At 42.5% G+C, this 16,319-nt stretch overlaps 1 protein-coding gene across 2 annotated transcripts; it reads left to right on the plus strand.

The window, feature by feature from the left end:
- Positions 1-11,832: 11,832 nt before the first annotated feature.
- Positions 11,833-15,832, plus strand: LOC115687305 (diacylglycerol O-acyltransferase 2D-like). Of its 2 annotated transcripts, XM_056313634.1 has the most exons (10): positions 11,833-11,907; positions 12,061-12,468; positions 12,588-12,662; positions 12,782-12,867; positions 13,323-13,429; positions 13,513-13,668; positions 14,617-14,703; positions 14,967-15,064; positions 15,144-15,231; positions 15,484-15,832. In XM_056313634.1, exons 2-10 carry the CDS (start codon positions 12,272-12,274, stop codon positions 15,583-15,585), a joined length of 996 nt encoding a protein of 331 aa, XP_056169609.1. In that variant the 5' UTR covers positions 11,833-11,907; positions 12,061-12,271; the 3' UTR covers positions 15,586-15,832. The 2 variants fall into 2 exon arrangements, with proteins under 2 accessions (XP_056169609.1, XP_030468682.2); XM_030612822.2 differs by lacking the exon at positions 11,833-11,907 and having other exon boundaries at positions 11,955-12,468.
- The last annotated feature ends 487 nt before the right edge of the window (positions 15,833-16,319 follow it).

Raw genomic sequence — 16,319 nt, forward strand, 5'->3', positions numbered from 1 at the left:
AGGGAAAAAGAGTACACAGCACAAATTTTAAGATCTCTCCCTTTTATAGATGCGTTAATTGCCTCGTTAAAACTTTAAGCCGGAAAAACCCTGTGGGAAAAAATCGGACAGAAAGAAAAAGAGTGCAATGCATAGTTCATAATATCTCCCCCTCAATTTGAGCTATATAGCCACTGCTGGGGCTAGTCAATCTTGCATCTTATGAACTCGCCACATACCAATGCCATATACTAATTTCTCAAAAGTTGACGTTGGCAATGATTTGGTAAAAAGATCTACAAGATTATTTATGGATTGAATCTGCTTAACATCAATTTGTCGACTTTCTTGGAGTTCGTGCGAATAGAAAAATTTTGGTGAGATATGCTTTATCACCTTTGATATATCCTCCCCTAACTTGTGCAACACAAGCAGCATTATCTTCATAAATTATAGTGGGAGAATTTGTAACCGATGTTAAACAACAAGAATTGTGAATATGTGTTATAACGGATCTTAACCAAACACACTCTCTTCCAGCTTCATATAGAGCAATAATCTCAGAGTGGTTGGAAGATGTAGCTACTAGCGATTGCTTCGTAGAACGCCAAGAAATGGCGGTGCCGTTATAACAAAATAAATAACCGGTTTGAAAGCGAGCTTTATGTGGATCGGATCTATATCCAGCATCAGTATATCCAACTAAACCAGAGGTAGTGGAATCCTCGGAATAATATAATCCCAAATCTATGGTTCCTCGGAGATAACGAAAAATATGTTTAATTCCATTCCAGTGTCTCCGAGTTGGCTCCGAACTAAAATGTGCCAATAAATTTACAGCAAAAGCGATGTCTGGTCTCGTACATTGTGCCAAGTACATCAAAGCCCTAATTGCATTGAGATATGGTACTTCAGGACCAAGTATCTCTTTATCAGATTCTCTAGGACGAGACTGATCCTTTTTGGGATCTAGAGACCTTACAACCATAGGGGTGCTCAATGGGTGAGTCTTGTCCATGTTGAAGCGTTTAAGTAATCTTTTAATGTATGCTAATTGATGGACGATTATTCCATTTGCTTTATGCTCAAGCTCTAGACCAAGACAAAGTTTGGTTTTACCCAAATCTTTAACTTCAAATTCCCTTTTCAAATACTCAGCAGTTTTAGCTAACTCTTCTGGAGTTCCAATTAAATTTATATCGTCAACATAAACTGCTACAATAGCAAATCCGGTTTCTGATTTCTTAATAAACACGCATGGGCGGATAGGATCATTCTTGTACCTTTCCTTAATTAGGTACTCACTTATGCGTTGATACCACATGCGACATGATTGCTTTAACCTATACAAAGATCTTTGCAATTTTATTGAGAATAAGTTACGGGGAGTGCATGCATCAGGCATTTTGAATCCCTCAGGAATTTTCATATAAATATCCGAGTCTAATGAGCCATATAGATATGCCGTCACAACGTCCATAAGACGCATTTCCAATCTTTCAGAGAGTACTAGGCTAATGAGAAAACGAAATGTAATCATATCCATCTCAGGTGAATATGTCTCATCATAATCAATCCTAGGTCTCTAGGAGAATCCTTGGGCAACGAGTCGGGCTTTATACTTGACAACCTCGTTTTTCTCATTTCGTTTCCGGACAAATACCCATTTATATCCAACAGGCTTTACATTATCTGAGATGCGAGTTATGGGTCCAAAAACCTCTCGTTTGGCTAGGGAAGCTAATTCAGCCTTAATTGCTTCCTCTCATTTAGACCAATCTTGCCTTTGACGACATTCGATAATAGATTGCGGCTCACAATCATCATTCATAATTTTATGAGCAACTGAGAATGCAAAAGCATCATCAATGATGATTTCATTCCGATCCCAAATCTCATTACAATATGTAATGGGATTCTCAGTATTCCCAGGGTTGGTGATCTTTTCATGGGTTTGTACCTCTTCAGAGGCAATAAGCTCTTTGGGAGCAAGCACAACACCAGGCTCTTCTGGAGCAGATTCCTGATTTTTCCCCCTTCGTTTTCGAGGAACAGTGTCTTTTGATCCTATCGGTCTACCGCGTTTCAAGTTTGGGGGATTTTGATCCATTTTAGCTTGTCCTTCGGGAACAGCTATCCTAGCTGGAGCATTTGCAACTGGAATATGAGACTTCATTACCTTAGTAGCATCATTAAATGTGTCAGGAAGTCTATTGACCATAGCCTGTAAATGGATTATGCGCTGCACCTCGTTTTCACACTCAAGAGTTCTTAGGTCTAATTGAGATAAATTTTTCTCATTCCAGGAGAAAACCTTAATTCATTTTTGCTTCGCAGCCATGTCAGTTTTAGGTGTCCCAATCGATGGAAACATAGTCTCATTGAAATGACAATTTGCGAATTTGGCAGTAAAAAGATCACCAGTAGTTGGTTCTAAAAACTTAATGATGGACGGTGAATTAAACTCAACATAAATGCCCAAACGGCGTTGGGGACCCATTTTCGTTCTTTTTGGCGGTGCTATAGGCACCTGTACTGCACAACCAAAGGTGCGTAAATGTGAAATATCAGGTTCATAATCAAGAACTATTTGAAGGGGAGATTGTAAGAGACTAGCAGTGGGGCGCAATCTTATTAGGGCTGCCGCATGCAAAACTGCATGACCCCATGCTGTATCGTTGAGATTCGTTCTCAATAATAGAGTGCGGGCAATGATTTGGATATGTTTAATCAAGGATTCTGCCAATCCATTTTGAGTATGAACATATGCGACCGGGTGCTCAACCTCGATTCCGAGTGAAGCACAATACGTATCAAAACTCTTTGATGTAAATTCACTAGCATTATCCATCATTATGCTTTTAATTGGATAATCAGGGAATTGTGCCCGGAGCTTTATAATCTGCGCAAGTAAACGTGCAAATGTGACATTGCGCGTAGATAATAGACAAACATGGGACCATCTACAGGATGCGTCCACTAGTACCATAAAATATCGAAATGGTCCACTTGGTGGTTGTATTGGTCCACAAATATCACCCTAAATTTTTTGCAGTAATAAAGGGGATTCAAGATTAACCTTTGTTATAGAAGGTTTGGTAATGAGTTTTCCTTGTGAACAAGCTTCACAATTATAATCTTTGGACAACAATACCTTTGTATCCTTTAAAGGGTGCCCTTTTGTATTCTGGATTATTCTATGCATCATTGAAGTGCCAGGGTGACCAAGGCGATCATGCCATAATCCAAACTGATCAGGGTTTACCAATCTCCAGGATATGGTGGAGTAGGTTTCAACGGCCTTAATCATGACACAATACAAACTCATAGAAGAAGCTTCTAGCTTCTCATGGATGGTCTTCGGGCCCATCTTATAAGAGGTAATGCCAATATATTCTTTATTTTACTCATAAATAGTCTCAATATGGTACCCATTACGGTGTACATCTTTGAAGCTAAGCATATTCCTTTTTGATCTATTGCTTAGAAATGCATTCTCAATATGCAAGATGGTGCCTTTTGGCAAAACAATTGTGGCATTCCCGAAACCATCAATAATCGGAATAGGACCTGATATTGTATGGACATGTGTCTTACGCAATGTCATACTCGAGAAAAAGTGTCCACTACGAAATATGGTATGTGTTGATGCACTATCAAGCAAACAAACATCTTCCTTTTTCTCGGTATTTTCCATTTGCATTTATGTTGACAACTTCAGGTGTCAAGTATCATAAAATTTTCAAATTAGTTATAGGGTCAAATAATTTCAAAATAATAAATATTATATGAGGTTCATAAGCATTTCATTGCATAACCATATTAAAGGACAATTAAAGGTAACACATTTAACGAAAAACAACTAGAAAAGAAATTATTAGTATCATAAAATTTGAAGTTTAAGTTGTCACCCACCAGTCTGACGCTTCATCAAAGTAATCAGAGGTCCTCAAAGAAATCAGAGACATCCAAGGATGCATTTGCTACTTCAGGAGCAAGAGGAGTCCCACCAACAGAGATATTGTTAGCATCAACTGTGGTTATGGCAGTAGGATTAATTTCAATGGCGTGAGATTCACCACCCTTGCCCCTATTTTTTAAAGATGCCTGGTATAGATCAACAAAGTGCTTTGGCGTACGACAAGTATGTGACCAGTGCCCAGTCATGCCACAGCACTGGCAAATACTTTCATTAGTCACATTCTTTTGCTTCTTTTCTTTGTCATGATTCGGGCCAAAGTAAGATTTGTCATGCCCCGAACTCTACGGCACGCGGCATCCCTTCTGCGGTCGAATTAGTGCGACGTCCCAAGACGCATCGCCAACCCAAAACCCCAAATCAGAGAATATACACACGCGGAAACGACCATACACCCATACACAAACAAACATGACCAAGGTAGCAACGGAAGACAAACAAGAAAAGTATAGAAACAAACTTCATAAACACATGCTTATATTGATCAAGAGGATTTACAACATCCATTAGAAACATAAGTATACAAAGGCCAAAATGGGTCAGCAAGCCACCGTCATAAAAAAGGAATACGTGGCTCGGGGCGGTTAGGTACTATATCTACAAGGGCTCCCTTCCAAAAAGTGTCGGCCCTAAACACTAGCTAAGCTCTAGGCTAACCCCTAGGTGGTATCCAATCCAAGTCGGACCCAGAAGACTCGAATGAATCGTCGGACGACTCGAACTCGGAATCCATAAACTCGGGCTCGGACTCGACCTCCAATGGCTCCTCCTCGGGATCATCCTCAGGCTCCAGCACCTCCTCAAGCTCCCCCTCCGGCTCTGACTCAAACTCCATCGGCTCTGGATCGGAATCGGACTCCCACTCCATCAGCTCCTGCTCCTGCTCCTCATGCTCGGAATCCATGTCGGACTCTATGATGACAGGTCGAGGGTCAGAATTCGCCTCAGACACTGAATCGGGGCTCACTACCTCCCCATCAGCTGCATGCAGGTCCCATCGACCTAACCCGTCAAACGGAACGTCAAAAGTCCTAAGGGGCCCATGAAAGCCGGACTGATCCCGATAGCACCAACTAAGGTAAGGATGGGCTTTGAGCTGTGGCCCGCCCTCGTCGACCCATATGATGGTGTAAAATCTAATATAAACCTCCCCGTTCCAACCAGGGTACTCGATCACCGAACGCTCTATATGGTCTGGGATCCCAAAACGTAGCGGTATGCTGGCCATCCTCAAAGTTGGGGGTCTGAAATGTTGGGGATTACAACAGTGAGAACGAATCTCAGTAAGTAGACCCCCTAAATCTAACCTAGGCTAACATGCACCTCTAGACAAGTCACTATCCAAACAAACAGTGAGTAATCCAACGACTTAGGCCCTCGGGCCCAAATCAAGCACATAATCAACCCTGCAGGTTAGGCACATAATAATAATAATACAAAAACCAATCACGGCACATACATATTATTACTTGGCCACGAACACTTGCCAATCACATACTTGCACTCATTAATGCACAATTCACACACGTGCCAATTCCCAATTAATCTCCGACCTGCGTTAAACGCATCAGGTCCATCACTGCTCGGGACTCGCGTAACACGCCTCAAGTCCTTGACACAACCCGCGTGAACGACGTCTCAGGTTGGCCATCATCCGATAAACCGGGTATCGTCCCGTGTTAAATGCCTCAGGACGGGTTCAATACCCTGCGTTAAACGCATCAAGGCTTATGTAACCACACGTACCCACTTCACCAGTTATTATCTGAACCCCGCGTAAACGACGCCTCAGGGCATTTTAGGTGATCACATGCTCAATGATATTCGTACAAACTCACATGATTTACATATTATGCCAACACTCAATATGCACAAAATCATGGCCATATCATCCAAAACTCGGGGCATCAATCGAATCCACATTATTTACTCAATCCAACATAACAACATGCCCAATTCGCCGTTCAAGGTAATTCAGCCACGTTCCGCAATTTGGCGCACAAAAATTATACTATTAAGCCATTGAAATCACACATGCCTATGGCCCGCGATGTCCCCTCCTTCCTCGGCCATATCAAGTACCCACTATGACATCACAACATCATACAATTAATTCAAGCCATGCATGATTCAGCCACTTCATGGTCCAACCATATCACATATAGCAATCCACATTTAAACCATGGACTAACAACATATAGTCCAACCAAGCTTACACTACTTAGCCAATAAACAGACCACTATATGCCTCTAAATCACCTTTAAAACAGCACATTAGGCTACCAAAGTCACCTCACTATCAGCCCTAATCACCAGTCATTAAACAACCCCTAAATCTCCCTAAATAACCCCTAAACTTGCCTAAAAATGCATAAGAGTCTAAATAGGGTTTAGGGTTTCCACTTACCCAAGTCCTAAGCTCCAAGGGACTGAACTAGGGGGAGAAAAAGGGCTGGATGGCCACTGGTTCACGCCGGACCAGCAGGGACTCCGGCGGCTCCCACGGACGGCGAACGGTGGCGGCGACGAGGCTAGTGGTTCGCGGCTGAGCAAGACGGCAAGGGAGGATGATGGTGATGGTGGTGTGGTGTGGAAAAGGAGAGGGGAAGGGTGAGAGTGTGACCGGTGGTGGTGGTGGTGGTGGTGCGTGAGGCGGTCACGCGACCAGCGGTGGCGCGCGGCTCCGACGGGGGCGGCACGGCCGCGGCTGGTGGGCTGCTCCGGCGGGTTGGCTTCACGTGAGTAAGGAGGAGAAGAGAGAATGGAGAGAGTGAGGGGGGTTTCGGCCGAAAGGGAGGGAGAAAATGAGAAGAGAGAGAGAGAAAGAGAGTTTTATGAAAAACCATAAGTGGGGTTAGGTGAACCACTCCACTAACAAAGACAAGTCTACCCACTCCACTAACACTCTAATCCAAGGGCTAAAATTCAAGGATCAAAGATCTTATCCAAAAATCAAAGGCTAGGATCAATTCTAGAACAAAATATCTAGGGGTAAAATTGGAAATAAGCAAGAGTGATGGGGGCCTAAGTGTCCATTAAATTTCGGCCACACTTGGGGCTGAATAAGTCCATATTAACCTCCAAATTTCAGAATTAAGGCATAGGGTTTAAGGGCAAAATGGTAATTTTCCACTTCCGGTCCAAAATTAAATTTTCCGACCAAACCTATCCCAAATATGATTGGCCACACTAATATGACGTTGTCCTTGAAAATTAGTCGTGTACGTCCGCGAAATTCGACACTCAAGTCCGGATTCAACTCAACGATCAATTTCGCTCAATTGCGATTTTAGTGTCTCTTACTAACGGGTGGCTTTTTAGGGGTTACGCGTATCAACCTAGGGTTACTCGAGCCATGGTGGCCTTGATTACCGAGAAAACGTGAGGATCGATCACTAGTTCTGGAGGTCGCGATCGTTCGAAATAAGTTTTGGATCGTTCATCACGCACACAATCGGTCATGCAGAATCACCCGCGATCCGATCGTACGTCTTTGGCAAATCGATCCGCAATCCTTCCTTGGATCGGCCCACATTGGCCTAAAATATTCTCTCGTCGTTCCTCGAAATCGAAGGTCGATTCACGATCGAGTTCTTGGGTCCACGTACCGTTTTCCTAGTTAGCCATTCCCTATTAGTTAGTATCCCGAGAGTGATCAGCTCCGAGCGAGACTTACTAAAACAAAGTGAGAAATACACATTCATTTCATTGATTTTGAAAGTGGGTCGAATTCAGAATGTCACAAGATCTCCTAGGGCGGTTAAATTTCTTGCCACCTCTTCGAGAATTATGTTCTTGCCTGCGCTTATAGCCCTTAAAATGGCCAGTATTTTTCTCAGAGTTAGCATGTGTTTCAGGCAATGCTTTTGACCCAGCGGGTCTAAGATCATGATTTTTGAGCAGCAATTCATTAGTTTGCTCAGCAGTGAGGAGCACAGAAATTAATTCAGAGTATGTGGCAAATTGACGCTGCCGGTATTGCTGTTGCAATACAATATTCGAAGCATGGAAGGTGGAGAAAGTTTTCTCTAACAGTTCTGCATCAGTGAGCTTGATACCACATAACTCAAGCCGAGAAACAATATCAAATAAAGCGGAGTTATAGTCAGACACTGATTTAAAATCTTGCAGTTTGAGATTTTGCCAGTCATATTATGCTTGAGGGAGGATAACAGTCTTGGTATGATCATACATATCCTTCAATCTCTTCCACAGGGTCTGATGGTCTCGAACGGATAAATATTGAGTCTGCAGGCTCTCATGCAAATGACGACAAATAAAAATCAGTGCATTTGCTTTATCTTTTGCATTTGAGGTTTCGTCTTCTGTAATTGCATTAGCGAGATCTTGCCCTTGGAGGTGCATTTCCATGTCAAGGCACCAGGATAGATAATTATTTCCACTCACTTCCAGGATGTGGAATTTGGGCTTTTCAATATTTGCCATAATTCTTGCAAAACAAATGAATCCTTAAATTAATTAGAAGGATTTCCAAATATCCACCGCCATTTCAGGAGCAGAAGGATACTTTTAGATTGGAAATTGGCCTCAGGCCAAGAAAAAGAAAAATGAAGAATTGATATGAGAAGATGAAGTGTAAGTTGATTAATGAAAACAAAGAGAACACTTACCTTGCAAAAATTATTTACTCAATTGGTAGATCTTCGTGCTGATAACGTGTTGTAAAATATTACGTTGCAAGTATATAATAGAGATAATAGAGATTAAGTAGAGAAAGCAGATAAATACCAAAGATATATATTTTCTGTTTTCATTATGTTATAAGAAAACAAGAATGCACATATCATTAATGTCAATGTATTGAATACATACATTGAATAGAGAGATAAACATTCATTGGAGATTGTACGTAGAATGTAGGTTACAAATGTACTATAATAGGTACATTGAATATACATTCATGTATGTAGGTTACAAATGTACCATAATAGATACATTGAATATAATGAATATTCATTCATGTATTTCATAACATATATATCTCTCTTAGAATTGCTCGCCCCATGTTTGGTGCACAGTTCGATTCATTCATACCCCCTTCGTCATCTTAGAAGCCTGTCAGGAGCCACTTCTAGTCCAGGTCCTCTGGCTCCGGTAACCACTCCCCGCCCTCGTTGTACCGGGTTGTTATGATATACAACGGCGTATGGTTGACACATAGCAAAATTAGTCGGCTCATGCGAGAGCATTCGATTTGATGGAATGATTCTTAAGTTCCAACATGTTTCCGTCGACAAATCCAGCCCAATCAATGTTCATTCAAGCTAAGGTTGATTTTGGTCATAACTTGCTTCCGTGAGTTGAGAATGGGGAAAATTGTCAAATCAGTCCTAAACCTATTGTACGGCGGCCAATTCAGTCCTAAACCTTTTAATTTTGCCAATTCGATCCTAAACCTTTTAAATTCTTTCCAATTGAGTCCTTAGGCCAAATTTGGCCGGCCGGCGACGTGGCCGCCGGCCGGCGTCGGCCGTCTGGTCAACGCTGACGTGGCAATTTTTAATTATTTTTTTTTCAAATTTTTAATCTTTTTTTTCTTTTTTTTCTTTTTTTTTTCTGGTTTCTCCCCTCTGGCCGGTCCGGCGACCGGCCGGCCGCCGGATCGGCCAGAGGGGAGGGCCGGCGAGGCCTCTGGCAAAGCTCGCCTCGCCGCCACGAGGCAGGGCGAGCCTCGCCGGCCCTTGGTTGGGCGAGGCGAGGTCGGCCTCGCCTCGCCGCCGCGACCCGGGCAACGGCGAGGCTCGACCTCGCCTCGCCGTCGCGACCCGGGCGACGGCGAGGCTCGACCTCGCCTCGCCTCGCGGGTCGCGACGGCGAGGCCGAGGCCGACCCGGCCTCGCCCGGCCAGGGCGGCGAGGCTCGCCCTCGCCGGTGGCCAGCGGGGCGAGCTTCGCCAAAGGCCTCACCGGCCCTCCCCTCTGGCCGGTCCGGCGGCCGGCCGGAGGGGAGAAACCAGAAAAAAAAAGAAGAAAAAGAAAAAAAAAACAAAAAATTTGAAAAAAAAAATTAAAAATTGCCACATCAGCGTTGACCGGATGGCCGGCGCCGGCTGACTGCCACGTCAGCGCCGGCCGGCCAAAATTGGCCGGAAGGACTCAATTGGCGAGAATTTAAAAGGTTTAGGACTGAATTGGCAAAATTAAAAGGTTTAGGACTGAATTGACCGCCGTACAATAGGTTTAGGACTGATTTGACAATTTTCCCGTTGAGAATGAGGTTATCAACGTAAAGGCTATTGACCAAGTTATTGATTAAGGAGTTGTCGATTCTCCCTTGTCGATTCTTCATTGTCGATCAAGTATTAAATTACCAATTCTTCGAGACTAGTTGTTGGTTTCAACGCTAATAAACTACATATTGATGGGAGGCTGTTATGAGCAATTTCCTTTAATATTTGTAGATTTCCTAATATGGTTGTTTCCTGGTCAAGGCTGGTTGATGAATTTTGGAAGATGAACCGCAAGGCTGAAGAGTCAAGATTTCAAGTCTCCATGTCATTAATGAGTTTTCTAGTTACTAGATCTTTAATTGCTTTCTAATTCTAATGTCTTTAATGTTTGTCTATTTCCTATTTCCTATTTTCTATGTCTTAGTCCCTCCATAAATAGAGAGTTCTCAAATGTAACGTAGAGTTGATGAATCTTACATGAGTGAATATTTATGTGATTCTTTATCCAGCATCGTTGATGGTGAATCAACCAGCTATTTATCCTTGGCCGGTGGAACAATCATTTATACGTTGATCGTGAGCTGCCATTATCCCAGTTCTTCATCCTTGGTTGGTGGCTCTTTACACTTCGGTGACTAACCTTCCCATATCTTTTTGTCCTTTATACATTATTTCATTCCATTTCAACACACCCGTCCATACACATAACCGAAAAAATCCTCATATCCAGAATCACTCGTCCCACGCATACATCATCGGCGAAGATACCGATAGAAAAGGAGCGATAAGTTATCGATTGAAACACCGAACAAAGACTAGATGTTTGAGAGGCGCTAAGAAATAGTTATAATATTTTAATTTGAAATCACTCGTGGAAAGAACAATGAAGTCGAGCAGATCGTGGAGAATAGATAAAATTAACTCAGCAAGGACAAAAAGATCAAGGCGCAATTTGAAAGGAGTACCCACATGAAGATAAGATTGTGACATCATGAGGATATGGGATCGAGATTGTTGGAAATATAGAAGCATGGCAAAAACTACAGAAGAACTGCTCTGGAATAGTTATGTAATAGGCACTATAAATACTGGTGCTCAACCACTAGAAGCCCCACCCCCAAACAAACAAACATGATATCTTTTAATTATTTTTCAATCTCTACATTGTAGTTATAGTTTTCATATTCACGTCATCGATTAAATTCCGACGTATTTCTTAGCTATAGTTTCTACCGCATGTGGATTAAATTCCAACATGTATCTTGCTGTAATTCATGGATGCCTCATCGTATATTAAATTCCGGCTTTGCATCTTTATCTTCTTAGGCCGCATCTTCAATTGAATTCTAGCACAGCTTGTATACATTTGGTTCCATATGAAGTGAAGTTGTCGATTCTCTTCTCTAACTGTGATATTTCGTGTTCATAATTGCCATAGAACTTGTCTTCTTTGATAAAAATCGAAGAAAGATTTTCGATGGAAGGTATTTTATTGCGGAGTCAAATTCCAGCGAAACAATACTAAACTAAATTCGGACAATCCGTTATAATAGTGGGTCCATGTAGATTTGGCGTGGATTCCCTTGTATCATTCATGAAGTTCAATCTAGTATACATGTTAGTTTACTTTTTTTCTTTGTTTCTAGGACTGTGATGTGTGTGTATGTATAGTAGGTTGAGACGATGATTTTTCTGGATTAGCGGAAGAGGGTCGAGTTCTTGTCCTCTCGTCGGTGAACAGGAAGATGCCAAACGAAAGGTGAATCTCTAATGTCCAGAAGGAGCAAAAGCTTCCTCTACCGAATGTCGTGGCCACTCGGTACTCCGAGATGAACAGCGACAACAGAGAAAAAACAATCGGAGCTCATCTTTTTCTCTTCTGATAAGTTTTGTCTCTTCTTGAAATTATTAGAGGAATCGGTGATCACGCAACCATGCATGGAGGAGGGCGGAGGACCGTGTTTCGTCTGGAAAGCCCGAGACGCCGTCTATATAAGTTCTCCAGATGAATCAACCCCGAACAACATCGCCTCTCGCTATTCATCATAGCACACAAACAACGCTAGGGAGCCAATCTCTTGAGCAAGAATTATAGTTCTGTGGCTTATCAATCTTCGGCAGTGATGGTGGGTGACGAGAGCGTGATGAATCGTCAGCAGCAGACCGAGAAATTTCGAGTCTTCAACGGGAGAGAGCAATTCCCGTCGTCGAGCGTGTTGCACACGGTCACGGCGCTGCTGATATGGCTCGGCGCGATCCATTTCGACGCCATACTCGTCCTGTTCTCTCTCCTCTTCCTTCCTCTCTCCAAAGCCCTCCTGTTAGTTCTCTCTGTCTCTCCGCCTCTTCTTCTTCTTCTTCTACTTCTTCTTTTTGGGGTTTAAATATATTCACTTTCGTTCGTGGTTTCGCTTTCTGCTGGCTTTTTGGATGGGCCAGAGTGGTTGGCTTCCTCGTGGCTTGTATGGTGATTCCCATAGATGATCAGAGCAAAGTTGGGCGAAAGTTGTCCAGGTGGGTTTTCTCAGTTGGTCTCTCTGTGTGATTTCTTTGGATTGATGCAGTGTTGTTGACTTGTTGCTATTTTTAGTTTCGTGGTTTTGAAGGTGGGTTTGGACTTTTTCTTTTTGCAGGTACATATGTAAGCATGCTTGCCGCTATTTCCCACTGACTCTGCACGTGGAGGATATAACAGCCTTCGATCCAAATCAGGCTTATGGTCAGTTCCATTCCAGTCCTTAATATTGTAGTTTGCCCTTTGAAAATGGAAAATCAGTTGGCGTTTTGTGTTTCTTAAACTCTGTTAAAAGAGAATTAACTACTGCCTAAGTGAAATGTTAGTTGACTGATGAAGAGTCTGGTAGATTATACCAGTGCACTTTGGTTATTGAGCGTGAGGTCTTGTGCTCCGCTTTATTGTACTATATGAGCGCTCCTCTGTTCCTCGTACACAATCCGATGCTTTCAAAGACTCGTGGCTTTGTGGGTTGATGTTTTGCATTACTTCTAAAAAAATGGTAGGGCTCTGTTCTTGACTCCCACATGGTAGGCTGTCGATGTTCGATATATCTTCCAGAGACCTTTTCGACGAAACTAGCACGATGACCTTTTGAATCTGTTTCTCCTAGTTTTTCCAATGGGGTAACTGAAATTGTAGTGCTTTTATCCTTGCAGTTTTCGGCTATGAACCGCATTCGGTTCTGCCGATTGGTGTCATTGCGCTGGCTGACCTCACCGGGTTCATGCCTCTCCCCAAGATTAAAGTCCTCGCAAGTACTGCGGTAAATATTCCATCCTTGGTCATGTGCACTCTATGTTCTTACGAAACCTTTTACTGTGCCTCTCAATATCTATTACTTATTAGGTCTTCTATACACCAATTGTGAGGCACATCTGGACATGGTTGGGTCTCACACCAGCAACAAGGAAAAATTTTGTTTCCCTTTTGGAAGCCGGTTGTAGCTGTATCATTGTGCCCGGTGGTGTTCAAGAGACATTTCTTATGGAGCACGACTTCGAGGTCCGTGTCCTCTCAACTCTTTCGTTCAGTTTCAATTGTTATCTCATTTACTTGGATTCCTACTTGTTTAGAAGTCTCTTGCCTGCAATTAACATGCATGGTTTGGGTTTCATTCTACAAAATAGCTTTTCCGTTTTAGCTACGCAGTTTCTCATACCACAGTCAACATGATTCTGCAAGTGGCATGTCGCTAAGTGCCTCACTTCCTGGTTCATGGAGCAATAGCTGATAGCAGCAATTTCCACGTCCCAGTAAGACTGCCGTGGGACTACCGTGGATCATACCCTGAAAAAGATTCTCTTTCACCTCTGTCATAACATTGTGTTAATGCTATTTCCTGGGAAGGGGACAGCAAAAATTGAACACTATTTTGAGAGAGAGAGAGAGAGAAGGGAGAATTGCTATGAAAATTTTCTGGAGTTGAGTTGTCATATTTAGAGAAGATTTGTTGCTCTGCCATAGCATATTCATTGCTGCGCTCCATCAACACACAAAGATGTCCTTGAAATAAACACTTGGAAATTTACTGCCTTTTGTCATTGATATCGAAGTACTTTTATGTTTAGGAGGGAGATAATTGCATGGCAGGACATTGAAGAACACCACACTACCTCTATTCTAGGATTATCTACTGTCTGACTAGATATATGCTGCAAAAAGTGTGAACAAAATATCCAACTAGCGTAATTTGGTACACCAAATCATATTGCACTGCGGGACATTCAAAGAACACCACACTACCTCTAGTCCTAGGATTGTCTACTGTCTGACTAGATTTATGCTGCCAAAAGAGTGAACAATCTATCCAATTAGCAAAATTTGAGACACTGAATCATAAGAAGCGCATACATCGACCCCCTAGTGCACAGGCAGGGAAGGATGATTAACAGTTCAGCTTTTGATGTGACTTTGTGGACTCAAACTAACATTGCCTCACACTGTTTGAAGATTGCATTCCTCAAAGCTAGAAGAGGATTCATCCGCATAGCAATGGAGACAGGCCGACCGCTAGTTCCAGTGATCTGCTATGGTCAAGTACTATTCTTTTCGCTTCTCCTTTTATCTTCATTTTTTCTCTTTTCCATGTTTGACAGCTTGGGATTTCATCGTGCTTTCCTTAGTTTTCTGCATCCATTTGTTTGAATGATTTTATGCTTTTGTGCTCCCATCCAATCCATGTTCAAGCATGGACTATAACTGGTGATTACACATTGTGCATTCTGTTTCAATAAGTTGGGAACTTCTTTTCCCGGTCCTCATTTCCGTTTCTCTTTCTGAATTGCTCGGCATACATGCAGTCGCATGTCTATAAGTGGTGGAAGCCCAGCGGGAGGATTTTCTTGCAATTCTCCAGGGCTTTCAAGTTCACCCCGATTTTCTTTTGGGGAATTCTTGGGTAAGTTTTATCGGAGATGTGTATATTGCGCGCTCAGTTCGCCTCGTTGTCTTTGACATGGTTCTCTGCTCACATACAGGACTCCCTTACCCTTCCAGCAGCCGATGCATGTGGTGGTAGGGAAACCGATTGAGTTCAAGAGAAATCCGAACCCCACCGTTGAAGAGGTATGAATACTAATTGCATTTTGCTTTGTGATTATGTAATATTCAAGTGTTCATTAGGAAGGCAAATAAGAGCATGTTCTAAACCAGAGGAAGGATTGAATTTGAGACCGTTCATGCAAGATTGGCTACTGTTTTGCCACTACCAGGACAAGTAGACTAGTCCTGGTTTCGCTCTGTTTTCTTGAAGGCCGGCTTCTCTCTCTGTTATGACTCGCCGGAGTCTTCACGGTATTTGCTCTCACTCAAATTCAGGTAAACGAAGTTCACAGTCAGTTTGTCGAAGCGATGAGAGATCTTTTCGAGTGGCACAAAGGGCGACTCGGGCATCCTGATCTTCAGCTGAAAGTTCTTTGAGCTGATCGCGACCAAAAGTGCACTTCCTATCGATGCTTATCAAGTCACCGTAGCAAGTCAGAAAGGTTTCTGAGTATTTGGCATTGAATATTTACACCAAAGTCAATAAGATCCTTCAAAGCCCTGTTTGAAGGATGCCCATTATCACAATTATAAGATAATACTGCACATTTGGAAGAAGTAAAGGCAGTCCCTCTCTTTCTTCTCGTGAATTAAAAGGTTATCTTTGACAATGGTTTGTAAGCAACTTAAATGGAAGTTGGTAAATTAAAACTTTTAGATATCCTAATGAGAGAAAGCCGACGAGTCACACAAACAAAAGTTTTTTTTTTTTTTTTTTTTGGTAACCTAGGGAACCCCGCACGGCCGACAGCCGGAGGTAAACCCTGGGGCGACACTGCTCGCCCCCCCCAAAAGTTTGTAAATAAAAGTTTGCAAAAATTCATTTTTTTAAAACGGAACAGTAGAATCCATCTTTTGATGTGTATGGAATATATATGATTGAGGTACTTTATACCACCCAGTCTAGACCGAGTACTTACTCTGTTTTTGGTGCACACTGCACACTCCACCGACCGATCGGGGTTTGTTTGGTTCCATTCAATTCCGAAGCGGAAATGGCCAGTGTAATTACATAACGTATTTAACAACGGTAGTCTCCTCCAGGAAACTGGAAATGGAGAGCTGTTCTATGGAAGATCCAATGGAGAGCTGTTCAATGGAAGTTCCATAGT

This window comes from Syzygium oleosum, unplaced genomic scaffold, assembly GCF_021117445.2.
Source record: "Syzygium oleosum isolate NSW1041296 unplaced genomic scaffold, Sole_v2.1 Sole_v2.08, whole genome shotgun sequence".
In the NCBI taxonomy this organism is placed as follows: domain Eukaryota; kingdom Viridiplantae; phylum Streptophyta; class Magnoliopsida; order Myrtales; family Myrtaceae; genus Syzygium; species Syzygium oleosum.

Bases quoted from the DNA above. Each gene is read 5' to 3' on its own strand.
- LOC115687305 (XM_056313634.1), top strand. From the start codon at position 12,272: ATGGTGGGTGACGAGAGCGTGATGAATCGTCAGCAGCAGACCGAGAAA. The intron at 12,469-12,587 runs GTTAGTTCTCTC...TGGATGGGCCAG, and splicing joins CCTCTCTCCAAAGCCCTCCT to AGTGGTTGGCTTCCTCGTGG. The intron at 13,669-14,616 runs GTCCGTGTCCTC...CACTGTTTGAAG, and splicing joins TTATGGAGCACGACTTCGAG to ATTGCATTCCTCAAAGCTAG.